Genomic DNA, 17,070 nt, shown 5'->3' with positions numbered 1-17,070 from the left:
TAAGCTCTGTAGTTGATGTGTCTACACTTTAAAGTTTTGGAAGTAGCAACTCATTACAGTAAACTTGAGAGAACTATGTTAAGAGCTCTTGGCAGTCAGCTTGGACAGCCAGAAACAGTGTCCCTAGGAAGTTACTGAAATTCTGTGGCTAAGACTATGACAAGCATCCTTTTAAAAGTAAGCTATGTTATGTTCATGATGTGTTATATTACATGTCTGGGAATTGAGAGCCATTATGGTCATTTCAGTGTATTTTGATATCCTAGTAAGTAAAAGTTTGTTTGCTTTTCATTCAGTTGATTTTATTTGGTTATTGCAACTTTGATTTTTGCCATTTCTTTGTATGTGATTTATTTGTATGCCATTTCTATGTATGTGATGATGCTTTGTATTGCTAGTTTGTATAAAAACTATGTTCAGCCAAGGTAAAGTCTGAATAGATTCTGAGGCCTGAAGTTCCACACAGGAGTTCTCTAGTGGCTCAGTGGGTTAAGGATCTGGCATTGTCACTGTGGCAGCGAGGGTTGCTGGTGTGGTGTGGGTTTGATCCCTGGCCCAGAAACTTCCACATGCCAGAGGTGTGGCCAAAAAAGAAAAAAAAAAAAATAGATCCACACAAACTTTATTTTGATTGAAATAAAATTAAAGAATTATTAACAATCACTAGATATAAAGGAGGGCATGGATTAATCGGCTGCCAAATGAATAAATTACTATGCAAATTAACTGTCAAAAATATTGCCAAGACTTTCTAACATGTACCCTTTACTGTACTGGAGGGGAAAACAACAAACTAAAAACTATTTACTTTTTCAAAGAATGTTTCAAATGCTTCTTTAGATCTCAAATTGAGTCCAGCAAAGGTCCTCGAGTAGAAAACATCTAAGGAATATTCTTGTTCTTTTTTTTTTTTTTTTTTTTTGTCTTTTGTCTTTTTTTTGTTGTTGTTGTTGTTGCTATTTCTTGGGCCGCTCCCGCGGCATATGGAGGTTCCCAGGCTAGGGGTTGAATCCGAGCTGTAGCCACCGGCCTACGCCAGAGCCACAGCAACGCGGGATCCGAGCCGCGTCTGCAACCTACACCACAGCTCACAGCAACGCCGGATCATTAACCCACTGAGCAAGGCCAGGGACCGAACCCGCAACCTCATGGTTCCTAGTCGGATTCGTTAACCACTGCGCCACGACGGGAACTCCTATTCTTGTTCTTAACTCTTAATTTTTACTTTCCATCCTAAGTATGTTCTACTCTTCAGAACTCCACATCCACCTTATAGGAAATTAGCTTGTTAAATACGGACATCTAATCGCCTCTTTACTTTTCTTTACACTGGTGCCCGTTGTATTCCTTACACTCTACCTTTAACGATCTATAACATTAACATACCAAGTTATCCATTGGCGTATTCTTTTTGATATAAGACTGAATTTGGGGCTCAAGCAACTTAACAATCCATGCTCTTGCTGACATCTGTAGGTGATGGTACTCTTTATAATTTGCCTAAACTCTTTGTTGTGCATTTTTTTCATTTGTAAGTTGTCTCCAAAAACTTTTTTACCCCTGTATTTTTAAGATTTCAATGAAGTCTCCTTGGCCACATGTCTAAACAGTTTTAAAAGTTGCAGGCAGCACTAAATCCCGAAACTGGAAGTGCCAACACCATGTGTTCCTAAAATGCAAATAAACATTGATGTCCAGACAATATGTGGATTTCTCATGACCAACAAGCCTTCTCCCAGTCACTCATTATGTGTCTGGTTTCCTCCTCCACAATCACTTATCCTTAAGGAATGTGTTTACAGCCAAGGTACTAATTTTAAATACTGGGAGGCAAAACAATTAAGGTTAAATGTCACATGCGAAACTACATAAATTCAGACAGAAATAGCTTTCGGATACTCTATACTGTTTCCTATTCCATCAGCACTGGCTGATGGGACTTGACATGACTTTATCCCTAATCCAAAATATGCATGATCAGCAAAACTTTATCCTCTGGCAAAACGCATTCCCCTAAACGCACTGTGTTTATGGATCTCTTCTACTTAGGCTTGTAATCCACGTTATAGGTCTTTATAAAATTTTCAGATTTTAATTGCATAAGTTCCTTTAAAACAATTTCCCTTAACGGTAACTTGTTCCCTTCTGACATATCGATCTATTTTCACTCTTACAGAACAGCCCAACATTTTCAAAGAAATGCAAACATCTGTGTGTTAAGAACAGAAGTACTGGAGTGACTTCTATGAAAGTGTTTTGGTCCTGTCGTTAAAGATGTGCCTAACCTTTTACTTAGTTTTTCCAAGAACCTTTGTGAAATACCAAGATTTTACTTGCCTATTTTTCCACAGAAAAGTATTATTCTTCACACAAATCTGCTTCTGTATGACCAAATTTGTTTATCGACTATGCCGATTGATACTGTCCCTGATATTTCACAACTAGGTGGGTCTCTTTTAAGACAGTAGATGGAAACCAGAAAGCATTGAGGAAAGTCTAGGAGAAACTCTTCTTTTGCATTTCTAACACTGCAGCACAACTATTATTATTTTTAAAGTATCATTTCATAGAGGAAAAACCAGAGAACATCTGGTTAAAAGCACTCAGCACGTCTGTGATGACAACCCTTGACCTCGCATTCTAGTATGTTCCAAAGAGAAACACTGCCACATTTGATTGTCATTGGGCTCTGTGTCTTCCAGCTTTCTGGGAGAAGCTGTTTGCCATACTCACCCAGCCGACTTTATCTCTCCTAGTTCCATCTGCAAGTTCAATCATTTAATAATTAATGTAGCAGCACTGTCTTGGAATACACCAAGGAATTTTGATTACATTATGTGCTGCCAAATGACTAAAATAAAAGGATTTCTCAAGCATTCTTGGTTTCCCTCCCCCCCTTAGTTTTTTATGGCTGTTGGGCTGTCAGAGGAAACCTAACAGTCCTTGCTATCTCCTGCAGCTCAGAGGTAGCTGCCCTCCAGGAGGAAGCCTGCCACCCGCCCCAGGGTGGTTCTCTGGCCAGGGATGCCTTCAGGTTGCTGCTTGCTCAAGGCGCGCTTGGCGCAGATGGATTGATTCCCTCCTCTTACCTCTAAGTTGTGCCTGGTCCGCCACATCGCACTGGATGAAAAGAGTCTTCTGAGGTTCAAACTGCTCATCCAGGGCAGCTTTACACTTTACACCTGCTTCAAAATTCCAGTCGACAAGCGCTACCTACAGACAAGGGGAGAGGAATCGGAGTCCCGCGCGGCTCGTGAAAAAGACGGACAGATCGACAGGAAATCGACCACAGGAGGTTCCTCTTTTGGACCTGAGATCGATCGGGCAGTTCAAGTTCGGGTTCTCTCTTAGCGCGTTCGAGGTCCGCTCGAGCGCGCCAGCCGGGGCAGCTGTGCAGGCGGCACGGCAGGCGCTGGGGGCGCAGCCTCGGTCCCCGCTCCTGGCGGCCCGTCTGGCGGGCGGGTCTCGGGTGGGCAGGAGAGGTTCTCGCGCCGCGCGCTGCTTACCTTGGCGCCCTTGAGCAGCAGCGCCTCCGCAGAGGCTCGGCCGATGCCCTGCGCCGCGCCGGTCACCAGCGCCACTTTGCCGTTCACGTGCATGTTGCTGCGTGCGCGCGGTGGGCAAACTCGGCGTCTCCGCGCTGCAGCGGCTTTTAAGGACCCTGCGCGCGCGCGTGCGGCCGGAGGCGCTCCCCTGCCAGTGGGCGGGGATGAAGCTGTCAAGCCAGCGCCGGGCACTCACGATTGTGTCACCTGGTCCTGAGCGCTCCGTGACGCCTGGTTCGGCGATCTTTGCCTTCCTGACTTGTAGCCAAGCCCAGGTCGGAGCCTCCCCTCCTCCTGTGGCTGCCTAGCTGGGGATGGGGGAAACAAAGCAGAAAGGTTATTTATTCCCCAAGGAGCATTCCCTTCAGTTCACTGAAGACCCCCTACCTGTAAAAGGAGGATAGAGGAGAGGTTTGGGAGCTTGGACTCCTCCCTTGCGCCCAGGTCCTCCCCCTAACCCCAGCATCCCTCAAAAACAAAAACAAACAAACAGGAAAGCACAATTTTAGGGATGTTGCTCTTTTGTCTCGGTACAATTTTTTGTCTGAATGCCCATCTCCTGGCCCATGGGGCGGGGTTGGAGGGAGCAGAGGTAACTGACATCTTTGTTTTGTTTTGTTCCCCCTCTTAACTGTGCTTTGGACAATACTGTGTAGATATTGGAGATGAAAAGCACACTGTGCTCTGAACAGAAAGCTCCGGAATTTGAGGAGTCTTGTTGGCACTGATGTTTCAGATCAGTGTCAACTATGGGTCATCCTGAGAGAACCCAGCAAGAACTGTCATCACTGCCAGCAGAGGACTTCCAGAGTTGCTGCCAGCCTGGTGAGCTGCTGGTTCAATGGAATGCTTGTTCGTTGAGTCATACTAGTTCTGGAGGCTCCGAGTTAAGTATGGGACAGAGGTTCCCGGTCATCCAGGAACTTGAGCTTGAGCTGTGCACTGAGATGCGTTTAGCTGGCCTAGTCTCTCTATCTCTCATGTTAACACCGGCTGGCTTCAATTTTAAGTCTGTAAATTTAATGTCTGCTTGGCATTTATTTTCATGATCAAAAAAGTCTAAGCACTTGCAGAGATGGGGGTCAGGCAAAAAGCTTAAAGAGCAGAATGAATCCTTTGTGTACTGCTTTGCCGCTCACAGTGGGCAGCAGATGAGGGAACTGGCTTGGCAGTGCAGGCATTTTCCATGTTCCAGGAGGATGTGTGAAATACATGTCAGTAAACCACTGAAGCAAAAGACTTCATATTGAAAGGAAACAGCAAAGATTGAGAAAAAAAAAAAAAAGGAAGCAAACAAAAACCTGACCTCTAGGGGCATGCATGGAACATAGAAGAAGAAAGAGAACCGTTTTTCTTTATCAGGAAAGAACTAACATAAGAGCCAGAGAAGTAGCTGCTAGAAGGACAGAGGGACCTGTTGGGAAAGCAAAGTGTTGCAGTGCACATGAGGACAAAAGTTTCAAGAATAAAGGAGTAGTTAGTAATACAAAGGACCCTGATGAGCACAGGGAAAGAAGGATCAGGAAATACTTTGACTAATTCAGAACAGTAATCCCTGTCAGTAAATTTGGATGGTGCAGAAACCAAATGACTGAAATTGAACCAGCTATAATGGAAAAAATAAAAATTATTATTAAAAAAATTGAAGGAAAAATATACAGTGAGAAAACAAGTATTGCAGGAGTTCAAGACCAACATGACACGGAAAGCAATAGACTGGATGGCAGTTGGAAAGATTAGCAGGCAAATAAGGATTTTCTTTTAAGAAAGGAGGCATAATGATTCAGGTTCAAAGTCAATGAGCATGAGAACGGGAGATCAGGAAATAGTAAGAGGGTGGGTGGGTGACAGGTGAGGCATCCGCTGTGGATTCAGACAAAGCAGGTTTGGATCTCCTTTCTCTGCTCTGCCTTGGGTAAGTTGCTTCAACCCTGGGCTTCAGATTCCTTATAGCAGTTCTCATAAGACTTTGGTGACATTAAAATTATGTAATACACATGAAGTACTATGACAGTGCCAGGCACAAAGTAATAACAATATTAGTTCTAACTATTTACTTCTGGATTATTACTAAATAATGCATATGAGATAGAGAAAAATGTGAGAAACAGTTTTCTTAGTACAAAAGAAGCCCTGGGATCTAGGACACAGTTGGAAGCCCTAATCCCTTTCCTTCCCCTTGGTTTCCATGGTCACTCCCTTTGTTCAGACTCTTCTACTTTCTCCTGTGACAATAGTAGTTAGACTTCGAAATTACTTCTTTGCCCCCAGATTTCTTAATCCACAGCAGTATCCATACTCCTCCCAGTAAAAGTTCTAAAACACAGTTCTGATCATGTTTATAGACACTCTTATGTTTAAAACCCTTAATATGCTTCAGCTCCATGGCATGGCGTTGGAGGCATTCTGTACCCTGTATCTTTCTTGTAGTCCTGCTTTACAGTTAGAACCTACCCCACTGAGATTCTGACTTTACAGGTCTACTGTTTAATCTGCTTTCCCTGTGTTTCCGATGTGCCCTCAAGTTCAGGAACGTCTGCTTAACGCTAAAAAGACCTGGTTGCTTCCCTCAGACAGCCCTGCGTCAAGTAGTCTGTAGGTAAGCATCTTCCCTCACATACAGAAAGATGTGTGTATATATGCACTGGAATATTACTCAGCTATAAAAAAGAGTGAAATAATGCCATCTGCAGCGACATGGTATGGGTCTAGAGATTATCATACTAAGTGAAGTAGGTCAGACAGACAAATATCATATGATATCATATATACAGAATCTAAACAATACAGGAGTTCCCATTGTAGCTTAGCAGGTTAAGAATCCAACTAATATCCATGAGGATATGGTTTCCATCCCTGGCCTCACTCAGTGAGTTAAGACTGCAAGCTGTGGTGTAGGTCGAAGATGCAACTTGGATCTGGCATTGCTGTGGCTGTGGCGTAGGCAGCAGCTGCAGCTCCAGTTGGACCCTTTGCCTGGGAACTTCCATATGCCACAGGTGCGGCCCTAAAAATAAATTAATAAATAAATTAATTAATTAATTAATTAAAATAATAAATGAACATGTTTACAAAACAGAAGCAGACCCATAGACGTAGAAAACAAACTCATAGCTACCAAAGGGGTAACGTGGTGAGGCATAAATTAGAAGTCTGGGATTAATAGACGCACACTAGGGTATGTAAAATAAAAAATCAACAAGGACCTATTGTACAGCACAGGGAACTATAGTCAATACCTTTTTACAATCTAAATCCTAAATTCTAAAAATAATATAACTGGATCACGGTGATGTACACCTGAAACTAACACATTATAAATCAACTATACTTCAATGAAATTAATTAATTAACTAAAAAACTACCCCCCCCCGCCACCGTCCAAGCTCAGGCCTTTGCCATGCAATATCTGCTCACCTGAGTCTAGTTGCCTCCTGTCTTCTTACTCAGCTGGAGAAGTCTACAGTGGAAACTCTACCACATTATTGTACTTACCTGCCTAACTCTGAGTGTCTTCAAGGAGAGCTGTGTCATTTGCATCTAGTTCAGGGTCACCCAAAGGGTGTGCTTAAAACACATTGAATGCAGAAAAGTGCAGATAAATATGAGCCATGTGTTTGAGAGAACAAGGAAAATTTGAACTAGATGGCGAGAATTCCCATCTATTGGGATTACCTTGTAACACAAATTAAAAGTAAGATTGGAAAAAAATACATGGGTGTGGTATTTTTGAAAAAGAGTGTTTGTAAATTTTATATTTTATAGTAAACAGGACATTATGTATAGTATATTTGAAAATCAAAAAAGTGCTCTTTAGTAAAAAAGACATTTATGACATTTGGGGAAACGGGACTATTGACAGTATTGGATAATTTTAAGAAATTACATTCTTGTTAGATGTGCTAATAACATTGTGTTTATGTACAAGTGTCTTAGAGTTAAATTAGGAAGTTTATACACATATGTCTAGAATTACCTTTAAGATGCTCATTCAAAAAAGGAGTTCTCTTGTGGCACAGTGGATTAAGGACCTGGTGTTGTTATTGCAGCGCCTTGGGTGGCTGTGGTGGCGTGGATTCAATCCCTGGATGGGAATTTTCCAAAATTATGTTAAGATGAGCCTTGGGTACCTGGCTTTTGCTTGCTCATTTTGCTATTTTCTCTATTCATGTATTTGAAATGTTTCATAACTCTTTTAAAAGATAAAATATGTATGAAATTTTTAAAAAGTGCTCTTTACCCAGTAGACAAATCCCCCACTCCTCCCTGTTTTGTTTTTTTTTGATATACCTTTCTCAGCTTCTGTGATCATTAATCATCTAATTTCATTTACATTGACTCTGTAATTCTATCTTTAATGTAACTTGTGTAATTAAAAACAATTCTTAGCTAAAATTAATTAATCTGAAACAACCGATCACTCATGTAATTTTGTGAAAGCATTTATAGGTGTTATTTAGTTTGTTGTCCAAAGTTCTCTTAAAATAAAAACAAAATGAATTAACAGTCAAATTAAAAGGGATTATTTTTTCTGAATGCAATTGCAGGTATTGGGTATTTACTCAGAGGCGGGTGTCCCACAAAGGCTAAATGCACAACCTCTGGAATCCAGCTCCACCACCTACTGGCTGTGTGACCTTAGGCAACTGACTTAACTTCTCTGAACTCAGCTTCTTCATCAGTAAAATGAAGATGATGATAGTAACTATTTCATAAAGTTGTTGTGAAGACTGTACCAAGTTAAATAAATAGAAGTCATGTGTTTAGGCCAGTTACTGGCACATAGCAAATGTTACATACACACTATTGTCACTAAGCACTGTACATGCATAATTGCATTTATTATTCACAACCAAACTGTGAGGTAGTTATTATTGTGGCCATTTTACAGATGAGGAAAACAGGTTTGGGGAGGTTAGGGAATTTGGCCAAGGTCACTTATCTAGAAAATTGAAGGAGGTGGCTTTGACTCAATGTATGGCTGACTCCTGAGTGGTACTTCTTTTCATTTTTTTTAAATTAAACTTTTTATCTTTGAGATAATAGTAGTTGAGCAGTACTTTTTGCCGGGATTGAATAGTGATTTTTTTTTTTTTTTCCTGTTTAGGGCCATACCTGTGGCATATGAAAGTTCCCAGGCTAGGGGTCAAATTGGAGCTGCAGCTGCAGGCCTTCACCACAGCCACAGCAATGCCAGATTCCAGCCACATCTGTGACCTACACTACAGCTCACAGCAATGCTGGAACCTTAACCCACTGAGTGGGGCCAGGGATCAAACCTGAATCTTCATGGATACTAGTGACATTTGGGGAAATGGGACTATTGACATGAGCTGAGCCACATGGGAACTCCTAGAAACTTTTAAAATATGTGTTAGCCATATTTTGTAAATTATTAGGGTTTTTAAGGCAGTCAATTTAATAGCCTTTATAAATTAAGGTGGAAAAACACTCATCAGTGAATCTGTTTTTGGTTCTGAGAGTTAGAATATGTAACAGAGGACCAGATTTAAAAACGTCTAGAATCCCTGACTTGAATTCAGGAGAACTTGCCCTCCCCTCGTGTGGGCTGATGTGAATGATCGCTGTGGGCATTTGCAAAGCGACTCCTTAAGTTTTCCTTAAGGTTGGGGCTTGAGGAGACACGAGAGCTCCTCCCCAGCCAGGCCTCCCTCCTCCCCTCCCTCTCTCCTCTCCTCCTCCCATACCGTCTCTAAGCCAGACTTAGAATTCCTTGAAAACAGGAAATGAAGAATGGGAGTAGGGCAGGGAAGAACCGCCTGGCATGGGATCTTCTTCCTCAGTTTGGAGCGTCTGCATGTGTAGGTACAGAGTCCCTTAAGGTCGGGGATGGGAGAAGCCCGGGTGGAGATTGGGACAGAAGAGGGCGGAGCCAGGAACACAGGCTGCAGAGACTCCCTCCTGACCACCCCTCTTACCACGGGCACTCTGCTCTTGAAATATTGGTGAAGATCAGCGATGCTTTATAACATCACAGTCGAAATCATTTGAAGGAAAAAACTAGGAGGGCTGGGTATAGCATTTGCTAATACTTTGAAATTTGCAATGTGTGCCTCTGTTATCTTGGATCAAGAACACTAACAAATAGTGTATGTTAGGCTATGGACTCTGGACTGGCCATCTTTATGACAGAGGTCTATGAACAGACACATTTATTTCAATGGGGACAACTAGGCTAACTTTAGATTGAAAAAAAAAAAGTATTCAAGTTATTGCCCTTGACCTGGAACTGTCTTATATTTATGAACTGGCTTTCTCCAGATGACTTAAAAATAATAGTTAAGTGCTTTATAATGTATTGAGTACATTTCATGAACATTCTTTCATCGATCTGGGAACACGCAGGAACTTCTGGAGCTTTATCTGATCAGAGCAGCCCTCTACCCTTGCATTTGCTCTGACTCACAAAAGCCATAAATAATTGAAGTTAGGCAAGTGTATTTTTCTAGAAACCCCTTAAAATGTTGCAGTTTGTTTTATTGTATTTTCAAATATATTTAGACATATCTAGAGAACTCGATTAGACTCTTCAACTGAATACTGACACTGAAGCTGTCTTTTAAGGATGTCAAGTTTTGTGTAAATATGCTAGGGCTTGCTTTCCCTCTACTTTGGAATTGAGTTTTCATTTAAATGAAGCAGAAGTAGGTAAACTAGCTCTCACCTGTCACTGGGTACTGGGGAGATGGCAGGCAGGACTTCACCAGACAGCAGGGAAGGTATCCCTTGTGTTAAAGAGGTAGATGTGAGAGCAGGGACAAGGGGAGTGGACGCTTATAGGCACAGTTGAAATTTTATATGTTACATCCTGCTATCTAGCTTGGGTAAATCGGAAGGTATAGTCAGTTCCATTTAACTTAACATTACCGCTCCCACTTGGAGTGAGCATCTGGCACCTGGTGGTGAGGATTTGAAAAAATGAAAAAATGAGCCCTGCCTTTAAACAACCTACTCCCTGGGGGCTGTGAGTAGAGCAGGTGGGCTGCACTGGCACAGAGGGGGAGATTCTGTGAGGATGGGGGTGGCGGATTTTTTTTTCCCCAACAGAAAGAGCAAAGCGTGTGAAAAATACTTGACTTCATTGACATTTTGAGTCTCTGAAGAGAGATGAAGCCAAAATGGAAAAGTGCAACTGTGTTGTGTTCTAATCCAAAAGGAAGAACTCATTTGTATACTGAGGCTTTATAATCAATTTGGCGTCTAGTGTGCATGTTGGCCAAAGAAAGAACTGCTGGAATTAGAATTCTTCCTTCCAAAGCCAGAGATTATGGAAAATTCTGAGAAAATACAAAAAAGTCCCACAACTAGAAATCAAGATAAAGCAATATTATTGGAAATACTTGTGAGGCTTGCAGTAATAAAGTTCTGCTTTACAACTAAAATTGGTGACTCTTATGAGTACTAATTTGAAAAGAAAGATGGCCATCTTTTTAGTTGAATGAGTAAGTGAATCTAAGCTTATGTCGTCTGCCCCCTGTCCAGGAACATCTTACTGCTTTCCTTACTGGCTCCTTAGGAACACTTCATATTTGGATGTAGGAAATCCTAATAGGATAGTTTTTAAATGAGCTAATTATTAATCCAAACAAATGACATTCTTCAGCTTTGAAGCATTTTTTTTTTTTTTTTCTTGTCTTTTTGCTATTTCTTGGGCCGCTCCCGCGGCATATGGAGATTCCCAGACTAGGGGTGAGATTGGAGCTGTAGCCTCCAGCCTACGCCAGAGCTACAGCAACGTGAGATCTGAGCCGCATCTGCAACCTACACCACAGCTCACGGCAACGCCAGATCGTCAACCCACTGAGCAAGGGCAGGGACGGAACCCGAAACCTCTTGGTTCCTAGTCGGATTCGTTAACCACTGTGCCACGACGGGAACTCCTGAAGCATTTTCTTTTGCGATTGAATTGCTGCTGAGGATAACCTTGGAGGGACATGTGACAAGTACCAGAAGACCAGAAAAACACAAACCACTTTTTTCTTTTTTATGTCTTTTTAGGGCTGCACCTGAGACATATGGAGGCTCCTAGACTAGGGGGTTGCATCGGAGCTGTAGCTGCTGGCCTACAGCACAGCCACAGCAATGTGGGATCCGAGCTGTGTCTGCAACCTACACCACAGCGCATTGGCAATGCCAGATCCTTAACCAGGGAGGCCAGGGATTGAACCTGAGTCCTCATGGATACTAGTCAGATTCATTTCCACTAAGCCACAACGGGAACTCCAAAAGGCTGTTTTTTTTCAAAGACAAGATGAGGATGAGGGAGTGAGGCTGGGGAAGAGTTAGCATGGTATTTCCAGAATCGTAGTGGGATGACTTTGAGGTCCATCTCCAGCACACTTTTATGCTGGACCATTGTGCCAATTATTTTTGAGATTTTAGGGAGGCGAGACAGTTACCACAAACTAGGAGCCAGCCTGAGTTCCATAAGAATTCTTCATGTCAAAATAACCTCATAGAATTTCCAGACCCAACAATCAGGTAGGCAACACAGTTCTAGATTTGAGAAAGGCATGTGAGGTAGAAGTGTGATTTAATAACTTTTTTTTTTAAGTTGTTTTGCAAATTTTTCAAATTTCATTCTGTTTCACCAAATACACAACTACATTAGAAATGGCAAATATATTTGCGAGTGGTAGCATACCATAGACTTTAGTTCTCTCTCACTCTCTTTCATTTTAATGACTTACATTCCCAATAAAATGCGTGAGGTAAATGGCAAACATCAACTATTTTTTGGAAACAAATTATCCGTTTTTGTTTTCTAATAAACAACCAATTCTAAATTTGCCTTTGCAGACTAAAGATAGGATAAATCTACTCCCAAGGAATATATGGTTGTACCTACATCTGGTGAAATAGCGTTGGACCCTATGAAACACTGAGTTTATTTATTCTTTGAAAGTGGAAAAAAAAAATCCCAATGAGCTGTGGCGGTAAATACTATGTGTCCGTCGATTATAAGTACAATTATGTGCAGAGGTATACTCTGTCCATTGTACTAGTAAGCGGCAGTGTCATGCCTATGATTTATAGGTGAGTTCACTTGGTAGGGTTTTTTTTTATTATTATTTCTTCTTTGTTTTATTAAACTTGGTAGAATTTTTATTTTTTTATTTATTTATTTTTTTTGTCTTTTTGCCATTTCTTGGGCCGCTCCCGTGGCATGTGGAGGTTCCAAGGCTAGGGGTCAAATCAGAGCTGTAGCTGCCAGCCTACGCCAGAACCACAGCAACGCAGGATCCGAGCTGCATCTGCGACCTACACCACAGCTCACGGCAACGCCAGATGGTTATCCCACTGAGCCAGGGCAGGGATTGAACCCGCAACCTCATGGTTCCTAGTCAGATTCGTTAACCACTGTGCCACGACAGGAACCCCAAACTTGGTAGAATTTTTAAAGTACTCTTTATTTTAGAATAACGTCAAACTTAGATGTCCAAAAATAGGACAAGGGACTTTTTTTTTTTCCCCAAAACCATTGGCAAGTAAGTCAACACACTGCCCCATCATCCATGATGGTTTGGGTCAATAAGTGAGGACATTTTTCCCCATAAGTACAGTATAACCATCATATTGAAAATGTAACAGGGCCAAGTGGACTCTGATGTAAACTATGGTTTGGGTTGATGATGACTTAATGTAGGTTCACAAAGGTAACAAACATAGCCTCTGGTTGACAGTGAGGGAAGCTATACCTGTTTGGGAACATAGGGTATAAGGGAAAAGTAAGGGAAAAGGGAAAACTCTGGACCTTTTGCCTTTTTTTTTTTTTTTTTTTTTTTTTTTTTTTTGCTATGAACCTAAAACTGCTCTAAAAGACAAAATTTATTTTATTTTATTTTATTTTATTTATTTATTTGTCTTTTGTCTTTCAGGGCTGCACCCAAGGCATATGTAGGTTCCTAGACTAGGGGTCTAATCGGAGCTACACCTGCCTACACCACAGCCCAGCAACGCCAGATCTGAGCCCCATTTATGACCTACACTATAGCTCACGGCAACGCTGGATCCTTAACCCACTTATTGAGGCCAATGGGAATTGATCTTCGTAGTTGGATTTGTTTCTGCTGCACCAAGACAGGAACTGCAAAAATTTATTTTTTAAGGGTAAACTAAAACAAGCTCTTTTCCTTGTCTTCCTCTCTCTTTAAGAATGACTGAAGGAGTTCCCATCGTGGCTCAGTGGTTAACGAATCTGACTAGGAACCATGAGGTTGTGGGTTCCATCCCTGACCTCGCTCAGTGGGTCAAGGATCTGGCATTGCTGTGAGCTGTGGTGTAGGTCACAGACAAGGCTCGGATCTGGTGTTGCTGTGGCGTAGGCCGGTGGCTACAGCTCCGATTAGTTCCCTAGCCTGGGAACCTCCATATGCTGTGGGTGCAGCCCTAGGAAAAAAAAAAAGAATGACTGAAGAGTATGAAACCAATCCCCACCCTTGTTAGCACATGTCTGTGCTTCATTTGACTTTGCTCTTGAAGTTCTGCTTTGAATTCTCTGTCCTGACAAATGAACAGAGCCTATGTAATCACCGTGTCCAACCATCTTCCGGCTTTTTCTATAAAACTTTACCTACACCAACAAAGCAAAACTCTGCTTCTAAATCCTTGCTATATTCAGCAAGTCCAAATTAAGCCCACTGCTTTCCTGGTCCCTACCTGAATTTTTTGGCGAATTGATCTTAATAACTCAATAAAACATTGGAAATTTATTTAAGATATGGGTGGAGAGAGTTAAATCAATATTTGTGCAAAATCTGCTATAAAACTGTGTTTCACATGAATAGTCAGATGTTTGTATTTTTGAGCTTTTCCGGTGACTTTGGCTTGCACGATTCAAAATGAATGATTATGGCCTCTTGGAGGCTTTCACACTTGCACCTCCAGATCTTCAGACATTCTCTTTCCTGCCTGTCAGATCCTCTTGCTTTTCTCTCTTCCTCTTCTTTCCTAGAACCCACGACCCATTAGTGCATTAAAGGGCACAACCCCTTCTTGCCAATTATCTCAGTGCTGTTGTCCACCTACTGGATCTATGACAGCAAATCTTTCCAGCTTCTCTATTTTCAAGTTCAGGCTGCCAGGTGCTATGACCGAAAATCATAAACTCTAATGACAAGACTTTGTGCTATACTTTCCTTTTCACTGTCAGAAGGTGACCTTTTACTTTCCCTGAAAGTGTGAAGTGGAATTTCCGCTATTCTTCTCCACATACCTGTGACTTGACTTCCTTCCTCCTTGCTTCCAGAGCATGCTAACGAAGTTGCTTCTTTGGCATAATTCTTTTGTTTGTTTTTTGTTTTGTTTTGTTTTTTTGCTTTTTAGGGCCACACCTGTGACATATGGAAGTTCCCAGGCTAGGGGTTGAATCAGAGCTACAGATGTCAGCCTACACCACAGCCACAGCAACACGGGATCTGAGCCACATCTGGGAACTACACCACAGCTCACAGCAACGCTGGATCCTTAACCCACTGAGTGAAGACCAGGGATTGAACCTACATCCTCATGGATATTAGTTGGGTTCACTACCGCTGAGCCACAAGGGGAAGTCCCTCTTTGGCGTAAATTCTATTCTCTTCATCTATACTTTGAAATCTAGTCATTTCCATCTTCAGGGCAATGCTAGCTCACCATATATCTGCTTTCTTTCTCCCTATTTTCAGGTCCTCGTTTCTCTACTAGCATCAATCCCGTGAGAACATTTTCCATGTTCTTTTCTGTTGAATTAGAAAAAAAAAAATGGCTGTCATATTTAGTGTATTTTGATAATTGGTTTATATTCATTATCTTTTTAAAATCATCTCTTCCCGTTCATTCTTCAATCAATTAGAACTTGGCTTCCCCTTCATTATTTTTTTACTGCCTGTCTTCCCCACTTCTGGAAGGGATGCACCATAAAGGTAGGGGTTTGGGTCTGTTTTGTCTTTGATGTATCCCAACCTTTTCTTTGGAAAGAATTCCATTTCTTGGGACATAATCCACCCTCAATAAATATTTTTTGAATGAGCGAATGGATGGTAGACACCAGGCTAGGCACTGAGAGTGCAGATGGGGAACAGAAACATCTTAACTTTCCCTTTACGATGACAACAGTACCCAGAGCACGCAGTCTGGGCACACACCCATAGTTTGCTCTTGATCATATTTGCTTCTTTGCCCCACCTGACTCTCTTTATCTCTTCCCTCTTGAAATATTTTCATGCCATGCATTTCTTGAGCTGGCATGCTACACTTTTCTCTCTCTGATTTTTGAGCCTTTTCAGGGATCTTGGCAAGGTCTTCTTGTGTTAACCTGTTGACGTCTACTTCTAAATGTTAATGCGTTCTCTTGTCTTCACACCTTATGCAGACCATGGTTGTACACATTCATTCCCTGGCATCAGTTTTATCTAAATGCAGGCCATCCTCAAATCTAAAGCCCCGTTCTTGCACCTGAAATTTCATCTATTTTCACCACTTGACCCTTCTCACCTCCAACAGGCTCTGGAGTCAGGTCCTGGGCCCGGGTGCCCTGTCTCCACTTCCCCAAGTCAGAGACCGTGGTGACATCTTTACTCTTCCTTCATCTTTTCTTTCCTCTTCTAACCATGTTTCTTATCCAGTCTATTTCAACTCAGCAATATCTTCAGACTGATAGCAAAAGCAGTAGGTGTGTGGACAGTTTCTCCTCACCCATAATCTTAAACTTACTCATTGCCATAGACATAATTGTACTGTATTATAATTGTCTGTTCATTGCCCCTTTCATACAAGAAAGTGTAAATTCTTTAATGGTAGGAATGTTCTCTGTTATATTCCTCGCACACATTCTGGCGCAGTTAGTGTGCACTTAAAAACTTTTGTTGGAAGGATAAGAGATTCTAGATAAATTATAGTTTTAAATAATTTATGTCAGTATCTTTGAGTTTAATAGTATTGGTACACAGTAGCTGAATGTATCTATTGGGGCAAACTTTTAAAGATTTATCTTGAGAGGAAATAGACAAGGCACTGTCAATTTGAGTCAATACTTTAATAAAAAAATTTTTTTAAATAAAAAAATAAAGAGCTTTCTCATGGTCTATATATATATAATATATAAATGTATAATCTGAATATAAACTATTAGTGTAATGCATTCAATATACAAGTTATAAAAACTTCATATAGAATCCTCAAATAAATACTATTTCTACTAAACAGGAAACTCCTTCCTTGTATGCACATGTACTTTAAACATTACCAGATAGAGAGGATGGCTGCTGACAGGTAGAAAAGTATGTTTAGAAGTAGGGGAAGGTTTCCTGAGGAGAGACTTGCTTTGCCAAGTGATGATTATTGGCACTGTGTCAGAAATGTAAAGAATCTGAGACAGTCAAACTGCAGCTTGGCCAAACGAATCTTAATATGCTGACATTAGAGTTTTTTAAATTTATTTTATTTATTTATTTTTTAAGTATGGTCTCCATTTTCTTGTCTTTTGAAAGGATAGAATTCCTGCAGTCTCCAAGCACTCCGCTCC

General features: G+C 41.3%; 1 protein-coding gene across 7 annotated transcripts in view; it reads right to left on the bottom strand.

Annotated features, from left to right (window-relative positions):
• HPGD (hydroxyprostaglandin dehydrogenase 15-(NAD)) overlaps positions 1 to 4,067 on the bottom strand; it is a 55,274-nt gene extending 51,207 nt beyond the window's left edge. For 4 of the 7 annotated variants that reach the window (XR_002338278.1, XM_021071975.1, XM_021071977.1 and 1 more), the window contains exons 1-2: positions 3,507 to 4,067; positions 3,090 to 3,213 (exon numbers count right to left, since the gene is read on the bottom strand). Coding sequence is in view for 6 of the 7 variants with exons in the window: in XM_021071975.1 (XP_020927634.1) it covers positions 3,090 to 3,213; positions 3,507 to 3,599 (217 nt within the window). In the remaining variant the exon portion in view is untranslated. 7 annotated transcript variants of the gene reach the window in all.

This window comes from Sus scrofa, chromosome 14, assembly GCF_000003025.6.
Source record: "Sus scrofa isolate TJ Tabasco breed Duroc chromosome 14, Sscrofa11.1, whole genome shotgun sequence".
NCBI lineage: Eukaryota > Metazoa > Chordata > Mammalia > Artiodactyla > Suidae > Sus > Sus scrofa.
This window is presented reverse-complemented; position numbering and strand designations above follow the sequence as displayed.